The sequence below is a fragment of the Quercus suber genome, unplaced genomic scaffold (genome assembly GCF_002906115.3).
Source record: "Quercus suber isolate HL8 unplaced genomic scaffold, Cork oak 2.0 scaffold_176, whole genome shotgun sequence".
NCBI lineage: Eukaryota > Viridiplantae > Streptophyta > Magnoliopsida > Fagales > Fagaceae > Quercus > Quercus suber.
Genome location: NW_027069636.1, coordinates 738,833 through 753,853, shown reverse-complemented (window position 1 = coordinate 753,853; position 15,021 = coordinate 738,833). Strand labels below are relative to the sequence as shown.

General features: G+C 35.5%; 1 protein-coding gene across 1 annotated transcript; it reads right to left on the bottom strand.

The window, feature by feature from the left end:
• Positions 1–5,384: 5,384 nt before the first annotated feature.
• On the bottom strand, positions 5,385–9,848 carry LOC112023626 (oligopeptide transporter 7). The gene is made up of 6 exons (XM_024056241.2): positions 9,739–9,848; positions 9,038–9,608; positions 7,565–8,134; positions 6,762–7,017; positions 6,259–6,441; positions 5,385–6,123 (listed from the first exon to the last, which is right to left on the bottom strand). Exons 1-6 carry the CDS (start codon positions 9,770–9,772, stop codon positions 5,509–5,511), a joined length of 2,229 nt encoding a protein of 742 aa, XP_023912009.2. The 5' UTR covers positions 9,773–9,848; the 3' UTR covers positions 5,385–5,508.
• Positions 9,849–15,021: the final 5,173 nt, after the last annotated feature.

Below are 15,021 nucleotides of genomic sequence, written 5' to 3'. Positions count from 1 at the left end.
CTCTATAAAGTTGGTCCCACATTAAAAATATGACCTAAAGTGATAAACTTGATGAAAATGTTTGTCCAACACAACTAAGGACAAGGGTAGAGCAATAAATGCTAACATTATTGCCAAAATCGTTACCCAGAATTAAAACCACCATTAATGGTGGCTCCAACAGCTAGATTGATGATGACCTATAAATACAAAGCTCCACAAAAGATAAATGGTACAGAAACTGAGTTATTCTTACCAGTCAAAGATATTCAAACTCTCTTTCTTTCTCATTTTGACTTTACCATTGGAGGCTCACCGGCAAACACCCCACCGGTGACCCATCATTGTTGTCTTTTCTTGTGTTCTTGCAGGTTGCACCGGGGCTATCTGGACAACCTGAACGACTAACAACTGACAATTGACGACTTTAGCTTCATCATAAAGCTATAAAATAAAATAAAAAACTGTAAAAAAAACAAAGGTTAAAAAGTTGCTATTAACGGGCATTTTATGATGCCCATTAATACAACCCTAATTGAAAAATTAAAAAGTAAAAAAAAAAAAAAAGGCCCCTTAGCTATAAAATTATTTATTAAAAAAAGAAAAGGAAAGGCTATTAGACTATGGCTATATACAAGGCAACTCTCTAGTTATTACTTTAATAATATACAAACATACATGCAGATTGCAGTTTTTTGTAGATTACCTCTTTTTCACTTAATTTTTGAGGCAACACAATTTGAAAACTCACCGTCCTGGTTCGTCTCTATCAACCTACCAGCCAGTTAGTTCTATACTTACTTTGCTATCTCTTCATGTACCATTAGTCATACGTGTATACCCTTAATAATCTATTTTAGAAAATTATTTATGAAAATTTTTTTAAAAAAAAAGTAAAAAAGTTAGTCATTTTTTTCATTTTAACATAAAATTTCTTAAAATAGTTTACTAATATATGTTTTAAGGGCATTCGTTAATAATTAAAACTCTTTATTTTTTATATTAGTAATCAATTGGGCATTGATTTGAACACATAGAGAGATAGATATTTGTTCAGAAAAATCAGGATTTTGAGTGAGGGGTGTCGGAGCATGTCTCAAAAACTCATGCCGTATACTTCTAGCTTTATAAATTTATTTTTTTTTAATTTATTAATTTCTTTGTTCTCATTTTATTATGTCTAGCACTAATACTTAGTAACCCTGACCAACTAAATTTAATAGTTCAAAATTAATTAAAAGTTACGTTAATGAGTGCACTTAGGACAATTTTTAATAAATCATTTAAGGAAAGTTTTTACATCACTTTTATGAGACATATAAAAAGTTGTCAAAATTTTGATTTTTTTTTTTAATTTTCCCATAAAAATTTGTAAAAATATACTCTAAACTAATGTTTTCAGGGCATCCATTAATTTTTCTCTTCATTAATATAGTTGTTCTCAAAGTGATCAATTCTAACACTTTAGCATGTGTGATATTTTTATTATGTTAAGTTTGTTGCACATTTTTATCTCATTATGAGATTCTCATTCTGTCTTTGTTTTTCTTTGATAACAAATTTTAAATTAATAGACAAATGTCACCTAACTTTATAAATTATGCAAACACATGGTGCACACTCACACCCATTGCTTTGCTAGCCTGCCAGCCAGTATTAACTAATCATATGCTCCAAAATGTCCTCTTCCATTTCTCCTTTTAAAATATGAAAATGTTTTTCTTTAAACTAGTTTGGAGAAAAACCCTTCAAATTTATCCTCTATCTTTTTATTATATGTAAATTTTGAAAATCTAACTATTGGATTGCATGTTCTTATTATATATATCCTCCATGCTTGCAAAATTTCAAGAAGATCAAAGAATAGTATATATGTTATCAATTAAATGTTTAAATTTTAAGTTTTTGTAATCTAAAATTATGCATAAAAAATAATTTTGTTGATTGAATAATAAATAACATTCGAATTGAATGAAATTTTGCATTTGTGTTAATAACGGTTAGATTTTCAAAATTCACATCAAATAAAAAAAAAATATAGGAGAAGTTTGAGAAATTTGAAAAGTTTCTCTCCAAACTAATCCGGACAGAAACCTTACCATTAAAATAATGACAAAGAAATAACTTTACTAATATAACTATTATAGCAAATCATAGCCATTAAAATAGTATGCGACAAAGATCATATAAATGTATGGAGAGAGAGAGAGAGAGAGAGAGAGAGAGAGAGAGAGAGAGAGAGAGAGAGAGAGAGAGAGAGAGAGGTAACAAATAAAAAATCATTAAGACAATGTCTGAATTAGAGACTCACAGTCACAAATAAAAATTCACAATCATGAGAAAAAACGATCACATAAATGTATGAAAAGAGAGAAATATCATATCACACAGAGTTAGGTTCCAAAGAGAAAATGAATATATCATAGTCAATACAACCATGTGGATGAATTCAATTATTAATGTGGACCTATAATGTAAATTTAAGGCACATAACGTAGGTCACTATTTATATTTGCACATGAAGATGTTTATTTTTGCATTTTTAGACGAGTAACCCTAACGGGTAATTTCTAGTTCAGCTTAAGCCCCACATCCCTTGGACACCATCAAAACCTCTAATTCTAAAAGGCTTCCATAGGAAACAACTTGGGAAAACATAGTTTTTTTAGGTTTTTATACAAACAACTTTAAAGTCATTTGGTTCCTAAAAATTTACATAAAACCCAAGCACACAACAAAGTATTGCACTAAAACAAAACCAACCCATTTCCCAAAACGATGGTATATCGTTGTTGTCATTTGTTTGTTTGGTTTATATATTATATATATATATATTTGTGTAGTGATAATGATGGTATATCGTTGTTGGTATCAAACTAAGTATGCCAAAGAGCCGAAAAACAATGATCCTATATTAAGATCAAGCGACTAGAAAATGATATCAAATGAAGTAAAAGTACGATAATAAAACAAAGTTTTAAATAAAAATTCATGCAGTGCGGGCCACTAATGAAAAAATAAGATGCGGGAAATTAGGGACTTACTACTTAGAGAAGAGTACTCGAGCAAATAAAGAACTAGGTTGGGCCAGGATTTTGATTTGGAGGGGGGGGGGGGGAGATTAATTTATAAGGGATAGGGCTAAGTTCTAATTTCTTTTAGGTCCAAATTTTGGTTAAATCATAATATATACACAATTTTTAAAAATAAATAAAAAATGTCAAGGGGGCCTGAGTTTCCTAGGCCCTAAATTGGGTCCATCCCTGCTTTGCAATGAGTACAAACAAAAGAGAACAATACAATTGAATCATTGTTATGACAAAATAAGGAACTCCTATGACAAAGATGGCTTCCTCCCTTTTATGAAAACTCCTTCTCTCCCTTTCCTTGGAAGCTCCAATTCATTTGTTACTCCACTTTTCTCTTCTTCACTTGTTAAATCTTTCTCTTTTTTCATGTATGTCCCCTTCTTGTAGCTTCCCATAATTGGGGGATAGGTAGTACTAGTGGGTTATTTTCCCAGCAGATATCTCTTAGCCCATGTCTAGTGCATTAGTAGGCCTGTTAAAGACTGGTTTATTGTTTAGACGGTCTTTTATCATTTAAGGTTGAATGGATGCTAGTAGGTAAGAGTAATTAATGCGTAGCTCACTTTTACCTCTCTTACATGTCTTTTCCTCCCCGACTGAGCCTTTCTCCTCTACTACTTCTCAAACTCTTCTAATTTTATTTTATTTTTGGTCTTAGACCTAGGGACTAATCACCATCCTTATGACTGTGCAAAGACATCATCTGGATATAATGGTTTACATGCTCTACCAGATCCGTTTTCCTGTCATAAGAGTTAAATGGAGGTTTAGTAAATCTGCTTGGCATCGGTGCCCGTTCGATATCTCCTGAGAACGGTGACTGAGCAACTCTATGCAATGCTCAACTCATGGCATCCATGGCAGCATTCTGGGGTCGTCGCCCCTCCATGGAAATTAAGTCCCAGTCTCCATTCTCCCAAGACCGATCTCGGTGTCAATGGGAACCGAATTGATGAGACGTCTCTCCATAGCCACCCCCCACACTAGCTGACCCCTCTGCACGCTCCTCGCGGTCTCTTCTCTGATGCCTACCCCTTGCTTCCAACTCCTAATCTCTTGCCAATCTACGCAAGCATTCGAGTTCCTTGTCCCTCCAATCAAAACGCTCATACTATGAGGTGCCTGATAACGTTCGGTGTGTTTGAAACGACACTTCTCCAAGACTAGACTACTCTTCCCCCTGCTCATACTCCTTGTCTTCACGGCGCCTCTTCTGCCTTCTTTCCCGCCAATTGGATCCCCGAGAAGTCTCTTAAAGTCACTTTCAGCATAACTCCCCGATTGTCTTTCGGACATTTTCCCCACATGAATCTCAGTAGAATCACAACTATGTAGGAGATTCCCACAGATGACGCTAATTGTGCATACCCCTATTCTACTTAATGGACCGGGTTTAGAATTGGGCTCACAATTTACTTGTATAGTGGGTTTAGTGTTTCCTACTAAGGGTAGTTCCTTGCTAAGCAATCTAATGACACCCCTTAGCTCTCATGAACTCCTTTACTTTTTTCTCTGTGTTGCTCTCCCCCTTAGTGGTACTTGCTCTATCTCTCTCTTTTACTCCCTTTTTTCTCTTCAAAATTGCCCCCCTTCTACTCTTCACCCAATTCTGCTATTTATAACTTGAGGTTGGTGGAGGTTTTATGATTACAATCTAGTCTCACTCATGTAGGTAGGGCCCAATGTGATTATTCCTGACAATAAATATGCCCCATTGGAAACATTGGTAATGGCATTGGAACTGATTTCCAACTCCAAAAGATCACCTGGTAGCGATACTCCCCAAGGCAATACCAAGCTGTCAGGGACGTGAGGAGTTCCGAGCAAACACACTCCCTAGCAAGTCATAATGAACTGGACATGGGCTTGTTATGAGGTTTGGGCTCAATTTTGGTCTTTGAGAATGTTCGGGCCAAGGCCCAATGGGCTCAGGGTCCCACCCTATACATTTAGTATTTTGAATAAGAGAGCAAGATCATGGTCCCAAGAACTAGCATAAGGCATTTCTTCAAATCAATCACAGTTGTTTGGACCATTTGGTTAACAACTCACTAGGTAATAGCTATTAACCTATAAGAGAGCACCATAATGAAAGAATTTTTGTATTGGTAAACAGTACAATATTTCAAATATTGCTAGAAAAAGTCTACAAAGACAACAAATTTGATAAAAAAATTGACACTTGATGATGTGGTAGATTGTTAGTAGTAGGTTAAAAAATGATGTTAATGGTAAGCCCAAATGAGAACTAGTAAAAACTTATTAACTGATATCACTAATATACGTTTTCAAAAAAAAAAAAAAAAAAGATATCACTAATATACAGTTTCTTTACATATATATATATATATATATATATATGAAGAATAGTAAAGAGTAAATAAATACAATACTTTTTCTTTTTCCCCTAATCAACATATAACTAATCCTAATGTTTTGCTTAGAAAACCGGGCAGCCTTCGACTACAACTCCTTGCGCTGTTGGACATGAAGCCAATGGACATCCATCGGAGTCACTACCCCACCAATTGAGGTTAACATGCTCCATCCCCAAACACAAGTACAATAGTACTCCCATGAAGGCTAATCCAGCATCAAGTGCCCCAGAGAGCACATAATTGTGACGACTCCACCAACCACGATAGTACCTGTAAGCAATAAAGCCCGAGGCAAATCCAATAAGAATCCAACTGATGTAGTTGACAGATGTGGCTGGAGGCATGTTCATCATTCCCCCTAACAGCACAGGAAGAGTGATAAGTCTAATCCATTGCCTGTCTGGTAAGGCTTTGTGTGCCAGCCAAACTAGGACAGGAGCTATAGCTCCAGCTAAGAAAAACCAGTTGATGGCAGAGTAGTAGCCAAGATCTCCAAAAATTCTTTTAGGCCCAATCAAACCCCAAATGACAGAAGCATCATAGAATACATGATCACCAGGGCAAGTCCATGGGCTGCCTGTTGGAAGCAATGCTCTGTCACATATGTTTGGAATTGTGTCCATTAGCCACCATGCTGTTCCCAAATGCACAAGTGCTGCTACTATGGTACCGGCCACCTGAAAAGAATCATTGCTATGGAAATCAAGGGACGGTAATAAATTAATATATTATTATCATTTATTAAAACAGAACTTGAAAAATTCATTTCCATAATATCTTTAGTTGTGAAGAGGAATGCATAAGATACTAACCTGTGCCACGAACATTGCTCTTGGAGGAATCTTCATGTAATGACCAAGCTTGAAGTCTTGCAAAAAGGTGATCCCCTGTTTCATACTTATGTAGCCATAAACTTTGAAGCACATGTTGGCAACAGGATATCCTGGATACAAATACCCAATAATATACTCGGTGATTACATTTAAGGTTGGCATCTGCTCACGAGAGAAAGATTTACTCATGTTAGAAGTAAGAAGACTACTACCTGCATGTAGTAGATGTAGTACTCAATGCACAAGTTGATAAACAATGCTGGTTAAATTTAAAATCGACATATAGGATGAATAAATAGATGCCATTTTAGGTTTTACATGAACTTCAGCTAGAATTGATTATAGTGAGTGCATAGAAAGATAGAAAACTGAAAAAAAAAAAAAACCCAAATTTATAGTCAAATGTGCTTATGGTTGTGGAAGAATTTACTGCACATTGATAAAACTTAATGCAAAATTTGTAATATAGTGCAGAGACATACCTGATTTGTTGTGGCAGTGATGACTCCAACAGGAAGAGTGAAAAATAAGGCAAGACTGCATGCTAGCAAGATGCCCCACCATGGTAATTGAAGCTGATCAATGTAGTACTCGCAGGCAAATATGGTTGCCACAATGTTAACCACAAGTAGGCACATAAACCACCATTGAGGAACTTGCTTATATTTTCTCATGAGCTTTGTGTGCACATCCGTCTTCTTCTCTTGGAGGGCAGACTTACTGAGCTGCCATATTTCACTACAACGTTGAAAGTATGAGTGACTTATTGATTATATACAATGTACAAGGCTATAAGCTAGTTCACCCCTGCCTTGTTGCCTTCTTTGACTGCACAAGCTTGATGTACAATTTGAGACGTTTGAGTTACTAGCAAAAAACTTCAAATTTACTTTCTGTGAGGACTAGATTTTATAATTAAAGGTGCTTAAATGACATATGCACTTCTTCTGAAGATAGTTATGTGATACATACATATACATATATATATATATATATATATGTTTGACTTAATCATTTTCAATTTAAAGAGGGCTACTCCATATCGCACATACATGTACAAACACAAAGAGGCATGTCACATGTGGTCAGACACTCTAGCAAAACAATATCTATTTTATGTTCTTTTGTCCTATATGAAAAATTGCCTATTTAATTCATCCAAGTCTCCATTTCCTATAGAATATACAATTACAGGGATATTCTAAGTTACCCACATCTAACAACAATCAGGAAATGATTCATTGCAAATTTCAAACAAACAATTCAAGTAGAGAAGTGTGTTTACCTTCCATGGAAGAGGAGCACATGAACAATAGTGGCAGAAAGGCAGGCAAAATTGAAACCATAAGTTATAGCAAAGAAGGTGCTCATATAGAGAGGGCCTTTACGGTCATATGCCTCATTGTCAAAGCTGAAGTTGGGGTCTATTATAGCTGAAACATTATATTTTTGGCCAGTAGACGTGAATAGCCCATCTGAGAATATAGGAAACGTCTTGGCCTCGTAGATATTGAGCCAGTATGATATAGGGGTAACGACATACATGAAAAGTGCAAAACCAACAGCAACATTGGCTGTAGCAAACCACGGACTGGCCAATGGGCTCCCAAGGTAAGCGGAAACACTAGACCAATCAAACCCCAATGCACCAATTCCAAGACCATGAAGCCCTGAACCTAGCTGTTGGGCAAGCACAGAAGTAGGGAATATCCAACAAATCCAGGAAAAGGAAGTCAACATTGGGAATAGGTAACCTGGAAAGACATAGTAACCAAAGCTGCAAACAAAGGCAATGAGGAAAAACTGGTTCCTTGTTAATCCACCCTTGGGCCTCTCCTCCTTCTCGTGTAGTGCCCTGTGAATTCACATAATTGTATTGAAGTTGACAACATCTATGGCTACAAAAACTACAGGGAAATGACAACAACAGCTACTGCAATAGTAGTAAGTAGTTGAAATTTGTTGTCTATAGCTTGACTGCTTAAAATAGCAATTCATTGCTGCAAAAGGAGATTCCAAAAGTTTGATAATGGATTTTTTTCAACATTGTAGTCCATGACATGCCAAGTAGATATGCAAGTCTCATTTACAACGCTTATTCTAACCGAGTATTATGTTTTTTTTTTTTTTTTTTTTTAAAAAAAGAAAAAAACAGTCTCTATCATAGTAAAGTAAGTTCCTAAATTGCAAGTTAGAATTTGTTAGCAATGAAGATACAACAACTGTACAAGTACAAAACCTTTTTAAACCCCCCGCCCAAAAGAAGAAAAAAAAAAAAAAAGTACAATAGTCTCTTCCCGCTAGAAAAGTACAATACAATTTTCATATTTTAATATCGCTAGCTAGGCCTAACGGTCATTTTAAGGTTTACTTAGTAAAATTAAATTTGAGCTAATTTAGCATTTTCTTTATGACCGTTGATTTTATTGGATTTATACAGTATTGAAAAGCTAAAAAAACAAATAACCAAATAATATTTTAACTAATTTAATTGCATTTAAATAATGAAGATCACAGATTCAATAAAAGATTCAACTTTAACCACAAGCATTGGTTAACACGACTCTTTCAGTTTCTTTATACAAAGACAAGTCTCAAGTGGATTTAGAAAAGTAGTAGATTCCAACAGAATCTAATCGAAATCTCTTACACACAAACTCAACATTCAACGCCGAACCGGCCACTTGTTATCAAGACCGTTGAATTAAACTTAAACCATAACGAAACATGATCGAACGATAAGGAGGAGAGTGAGTACCTGAAGAGCGAGACTTGGACGAGATTTTGGGGCCACCACATGGCGGCCGGGTCCACCAAGTACCGCCGGAACAACCCGGCCCACCCGAAACCCATCACCTGCGACGTTATAACGACGACTAACGCCACCACGAACGTCAACTCCTTCTTGTAGAACAGCTTCACGGCGCTAACGACGTGAATCGAGTACACGTTACCCGCACCTGAGTTCGCGAAGATCGTGATCAGCACGTGCTCTTTCACGTTGAACGGACCTGGATTCAGCGTGAACTCGTGCTTTCGTCCTTTGAAGAACGCTCGCTTCGTTATCGTCGAGGCCATGAGATGGCCCAGTGGAACCACCGCAATCTGAGCCGAGATCGACGTTAGCGTGAGAGGCTCCTTGCGGTACCAGAAGAATTGGTTGAGAAAGGAGAGGAGGCCACACGCTAGGGTTCCTAGAATCCATGTTCGGAATGTGAAGCTCGGGAGAGAAGTGTCGTCGGTGATCGGAACCGTCAGAGCTACTTGCTCGATCGGAGAGTTCTCGATGTCAGAGAGAATTTCCGGTGAGCTCGAATCGGAAACTCGGACTGTGCATTATGAGTGAAAAAAAAGTTTTGATGCTTAGCTTACTGTTTGGAGAAGTGGAAAGTTGAAGAGAAAAACAAAAAAAAAAAAAAAAAGGTTAAGGAAAAAGAAAAATGAAAATGAAAAACTTACTGAGTGGAGCTTTGATTTCTTCGTTAATGGTCATCTTCTCTCTCTCCCCTCCTCAAACAGCTACCAAATTGTTAAAACTTGGACCCAAAAAGAATGTAACTTTTTACTTTTGGGCCGTGGGCCCGAATATATGCTACGTGATTCTTGATGCAGTGTTCAATCTTGACCGTTGGATTGAGACATAAGGAGTTAGAGTGTGGGATCCATTCTCTGGTTGATGTCACGGGTGACGCCACTCAGACAGAGGAACAAAAACTGGCGTGGCACTCTTATAAGGGTCCCATTGATTTTTCCTTGCATTTGTCACGTGAACATTTTGATGTATCTGTATCATATTCGAAGTAGATTCATTTTCTTTCAGGCTTAGGTAGTAGTTATTAAAAGGTAAAAATGCAAAATAGACCTTTTAATTTTCAGCATTTTTTATTTTAGTCCTTTAACTTTCAGTTTTGTCATTTCAGTCATCTAATTTTCAATTATTGTCAATTCGGTATTTTGTTAACTATCTGTTAAATATCTCCGTTAAATGAGTAAAACGACGCCGTTTTGGCTTTTTTTTTTCCGTAATTAAAAGAAATTAAAAAAACTGATATTAAAAAAAAAAAAAAAAAACAAAAGTTGAAGAAAGGAAAACTGTGTCTGTCTGGGCAGAACAGAGCAAAGAGAACATGAAGAAAGGAAAAGAACCCACGTGCTTGATCGATTTCTGGATGCAAGAGACTGTGAAGGAGTTAACAGCGTGCGTGTACTTCATTTGCGCTATATAGTCGCCGGAGCTCTGTACCTCAGAATCTCACGCGCCATCGTGTGCGTGTACATTTGCGCTATCTGGTCGCCAGTTATCAAAGAATTTGACTCTGGCAACCATATCGACTCGACTTCTTCACGCACTTTCGCCAAAACCTCTGGATGCGAGTCGAGGAGAGTCACTGCCCAGAGGAGCGATGAAGTGGAAGCGTCCTGCGCATCGAAGAGGTAGCTTCCGATTTCAACGTTGCTGGTGTTTGTCGCCGCCGCCGCCGTGGTTTCGCCGGATTCAGATAAAGCTGTTAACTTCTTCACAATCTCTTGCATCCAGAAATCGATCAAGCACGTGGGTTGTTTTCCTTTCTTCATGTTCTCTTTACTCTGTTCTACGCAGACAGATTCTTCAACTTCGTTCATGTTTTTTTTTTTTTTTTTTTTTAATAACAGTTTTTTTTAATTTCTTTTAATTACAAAAATTTTTTAAAAATTAAAAAAAAAAAAAGAAAAAAAAAGGGGGCCAAAACGGCGTTGTTTTGCTCATTTAACGGAGACACTTAACAGATGGTTAACAAAATACTGAATTGACAACAATTAAAAGTTAGAAGACTGAAATGACAAAACTGAAAGTTAGAGGACTAAAATGAAAAATGTTGAAAATTAGAGGGTCAGTTTTACATTTTTGCCTAAAATAAATTAAGGACTTTTAACCATAAAACAATTTAGGACTAAGAGTTCTATTTTAACTAACATCTTTGATCTCATTAGATCTTTTAGTTAGATAATGATTAATAAATGTCCTTAACTTTTAAGGACTATAAAATTAATCACATAGCCTTACTTTTATTTATGTGAAAAACATGTGCCAGAATTTTTTTGGCGACTCACTCTAGTTGCCAGTTTTGGCGACTCGCCCAGTCGCGAGTTCATCCAGAAGCTCTAGCGACTCACCCGCGACTCGCCAGTCGTGAAAACGCCCAGAAACAGCCGTTTTTCTGTTTAACCATTTTTTACGTTTTTCATTATTCTTCCATCAAAAACACTTTTTGATTTTATCAACAAATATTTATATATCAAACATTAAGGTTTTCAAGATCAAGATGAAGAACCCTAATACATTAAGAACACTATAAATCATAAAATCTTAATCTCAAAAATAACATCATGCCAATATTAATATATGTAATCATGAACCGATATCACAACACCAATGGTTTATATACCCGGACATGAATCTATACATATATTCTTTCAATCCAATGATGTCAAGCACACAATTCCATAAGAAAAGTTCTAGTGCTTCAACTTTTATATGATTAAGCATAACAGTTCTATTATTAAACTGACACATCGCATAGCACCGACACTATAAATCATGGCACATTAATTCCAACGCTTGATCACAAATGGATCAATTGGAATTAAAACATGTTTATACGATGGCCAAGGAAACAAATATAACATAAGGATTCATTCTTGATAACACATAAATCATATCAACCTTTTATCTATAATATACTGATTCAATAGATGTAAGGTACTTCAATCCTTATGACATACGGATTCCATATTATCAATATATATATATATATATACCGATTCAATATGAAATAAAGTATTTGAATTCTTGATGCATACAAACTCCATGAACACGGCACATTTAAAGCAAATACTATCAATACATGGAATATATAAAGCGCAATAATCATGACCACTTCGAATAACATGAACCTATTATTCGAACGAATGTATATCTCATATATGTGAATGGCATCAGAAACAGTTATTGAATAAAATTCAACTGCCAATTATATCCAAGCAGTGCAAAACAAAATGCTCATACTTGACCGATATACAGTTTCATTTACATTCTTTAAACCTTAATCCATGTCTTTCACTAAAAAGTACAATCAAGGACACAATTATGCAAAAAAGTTTATTGCAGAAAATTAAATCATCAAGAGAACAGTTTTTCTTTAATTCTAAAACTCAATCACATGTTATACAAGCATGATATTGAAGACCGCTCTGATACTATTTGTTGGAAAATCTGGTTTTTGTATCTCATACAAAACACACAGCGGAAGCAACAATCACGGATCTACTTCAATTATGAAAGATAACATATAACCATGAATTCTAGAATAAAGAACAAAAAGCGTACCTTGATGCAGTGAATTCCAAAATATGACTTGAGAATACTTTCAATCTTCATCTCAATTTCACATGGTGCCCCAGATGTGTGGTCTCTCAATCAGTCTTTTGTACATAGACTCTAAAAGAAAAAATCCTTCTTTTTCTCCTTGTGGAGAAAAACTGGTTTCTTTTATTTTCATCATACATACATTAAAACTATTCTGATAATTTCTTTATTTAATAACTCTTATTAAATAATGACTGATTATCCAATTGGGTTAGCCTTTTGCGCCTACCTAATTGGGTTTTAGTTTGTGGTTTGAGATAGGACCAAAGGGAACAAATAAGACTTTAGCTCCAATGGGCTTTGGGCTTTTCTGTCAATTCTTGACAAGTTCAAAGTTACCATTAATTATATTCAATACCACTATAAGAATATAATTGCACTCTAGGCCTTATTAATAAATTATATCCCAAGATTTTATTATACATACAACCCATTCATTAAAATATTCGTAGTAATACAAAGTCATGAATGTAGACTGCCACTTTGAAGATGATTACATCTTAATCCTTGAGTACTCAGTTTAATCTTTTATGTTATTGATCATATATTTATGAAATCCAATTTCATAAATATATATACTTTTGTAACTCCTTACTAAAGTGGTTGGGCCCAACATTCTGAATAACCAAATCCATTAAACTTATCTCAAAAGAATATTTTATATCTCCGTTAAGAAATTATGAATTCCATCTTGAGAATATATGTTCCATGAACATTAAATGCGGCTGCCTAACATACTGAGGTTTTGATCGTAACTTATAGATCTCACTCTTGATATATCAAAGCAACCTACATCTCATGATCGGGTCCATTATTCTCTCAGGATTTAGAGTTGATGTAAATAGAAGTCGTGAGATTTATTATTCATTTAACAGTCGTTAGGAGAATAATAAATCTCACAGCGGTCTAGTTCAATATGTCTTAACTCTTAAGACACATCAACACATTAACTAAAAGTCTCAACTTCCATGATTAAGACAAATCATCTTAGTTGATGTGTTATAATCTTTGCAGATGAAATGCCCAATTTCATGACCGACTATGAACTAAAATTCTGAGTTTACAAAGAACTTGCAATTTATATCTTCTGTGACTAAATCACATACTATGCATCTCATAGATTAAGATAATGTCTCATTAGTTCATTTATAAATAGTCTCATATAATTAAACAATTTAATTATTTATGATATGCCAATAAATTGAATTTTATGGCACAAACCCCAACAAGCTTTAGGCTCTTGACTGAATGAGTTGAAGGAGAAAGAAGTGACAGTCGGCTGAAGCTTTCTCAGCTTTCTGTCACATCACCTTTAGCTTTATGTCACTAGAGAAATTATGAGATTTCAGCTTGTGGAGAAAGGATTCACTTCCTGGTGGACACATGTCTGTTTCTTGATCTGATTGGACAAGTTGGGACCTGATAGGAAGGGGCTCCAGCTGTTCAATTGTTGCTGAAATTTGGCTGACCAGTTCACGTGTTTTCCAATTGCTGAGATTTGTGTGTGGGCTAGCCTGATCTAGCTGGGCTTTGTAGATAAGCTTGCTTGGGCTTGGTTAACCCTACAAAGTGAGTAGTTTTGCCATGAGTGATATTCATGGGCTTTGTAGTTAGTTGATTATGGAAATAATAGACATAGTTCCCATAAATTTTGTGAAAGCAATATTTTTTGAAGGATGAGTAATTTATATTTCCCATGAGTGGGATTTTAGCATATGTAAAATAGGTGTCAAAATAATATTTTGACTTTGTAAATATGTGCCAAAATAGCATTTGGGCTTTATGAAATAGTTGTAAAATTAATAACGGTGCCAAATATTAATGTTTGGGCTTTGAGCATAAAGTAATTGTTTTTGCCAAAATAGCATTTTGGGCTTTGGAAAATAAGTGCCAAATTAACATTTGGGCTTTTGGAAAATAAGTGTCAAATTAGCATTTGGGCTTTATAAGATAGTTGCCAAAATAATATTTGGACTTTATGAGATAGTGTAAAGATAGTTGTCAAGTTGGTATTTGGGCTTTGTAAAAATAGTGCCAAATTAGTATTTGGGCTTTGAAAAGATAGTTGCCAAATTAATATTTGGGCTTTGTGAAAATAGTTGACAAATTAGTACTTGGGCTTTGTAAAAATAGTTTGAGATTTTGTAAAAGATATTGCGGTGTAGCAACGGGCTTTTAGAGATGCCGGATTGTACTGGGCTTTAGAGGTGCCGTGTAGCAATGGGTTTTAGAGATGCCGGATCGTACCAGACTTTAGAGATGCCAGATCGTACCGGGCTTTAGAGGTGTCGTGTAGCAATAAGTTTTAGAGGTGTCGAATCGTATCGGACTTTAGA

Bases quoted from the DNA above. Each gene is read 5' to 3' on its own strand.
- LOC112023626 (XM_024056241.2), bottom strand. From the start codon at position 9,772: ATGACCATTAACGAAGAAATCAAAGCTCCACTCA. The intron at 8,135-9,037 runs GTACTCACTCTC...GTGAATTCACAG, and splicing joins GTCCAAGTCTCGCTCTTCAG to GGCACTACACGAGAAGGAGG. The intron at 6,124-6,258 runs GTTAGTATCTTA...GATTCTTTTCAG, and splicing joins GAGCAATGTTCGTGGCACAG to GTGGCCGGTACCATAGTAGC.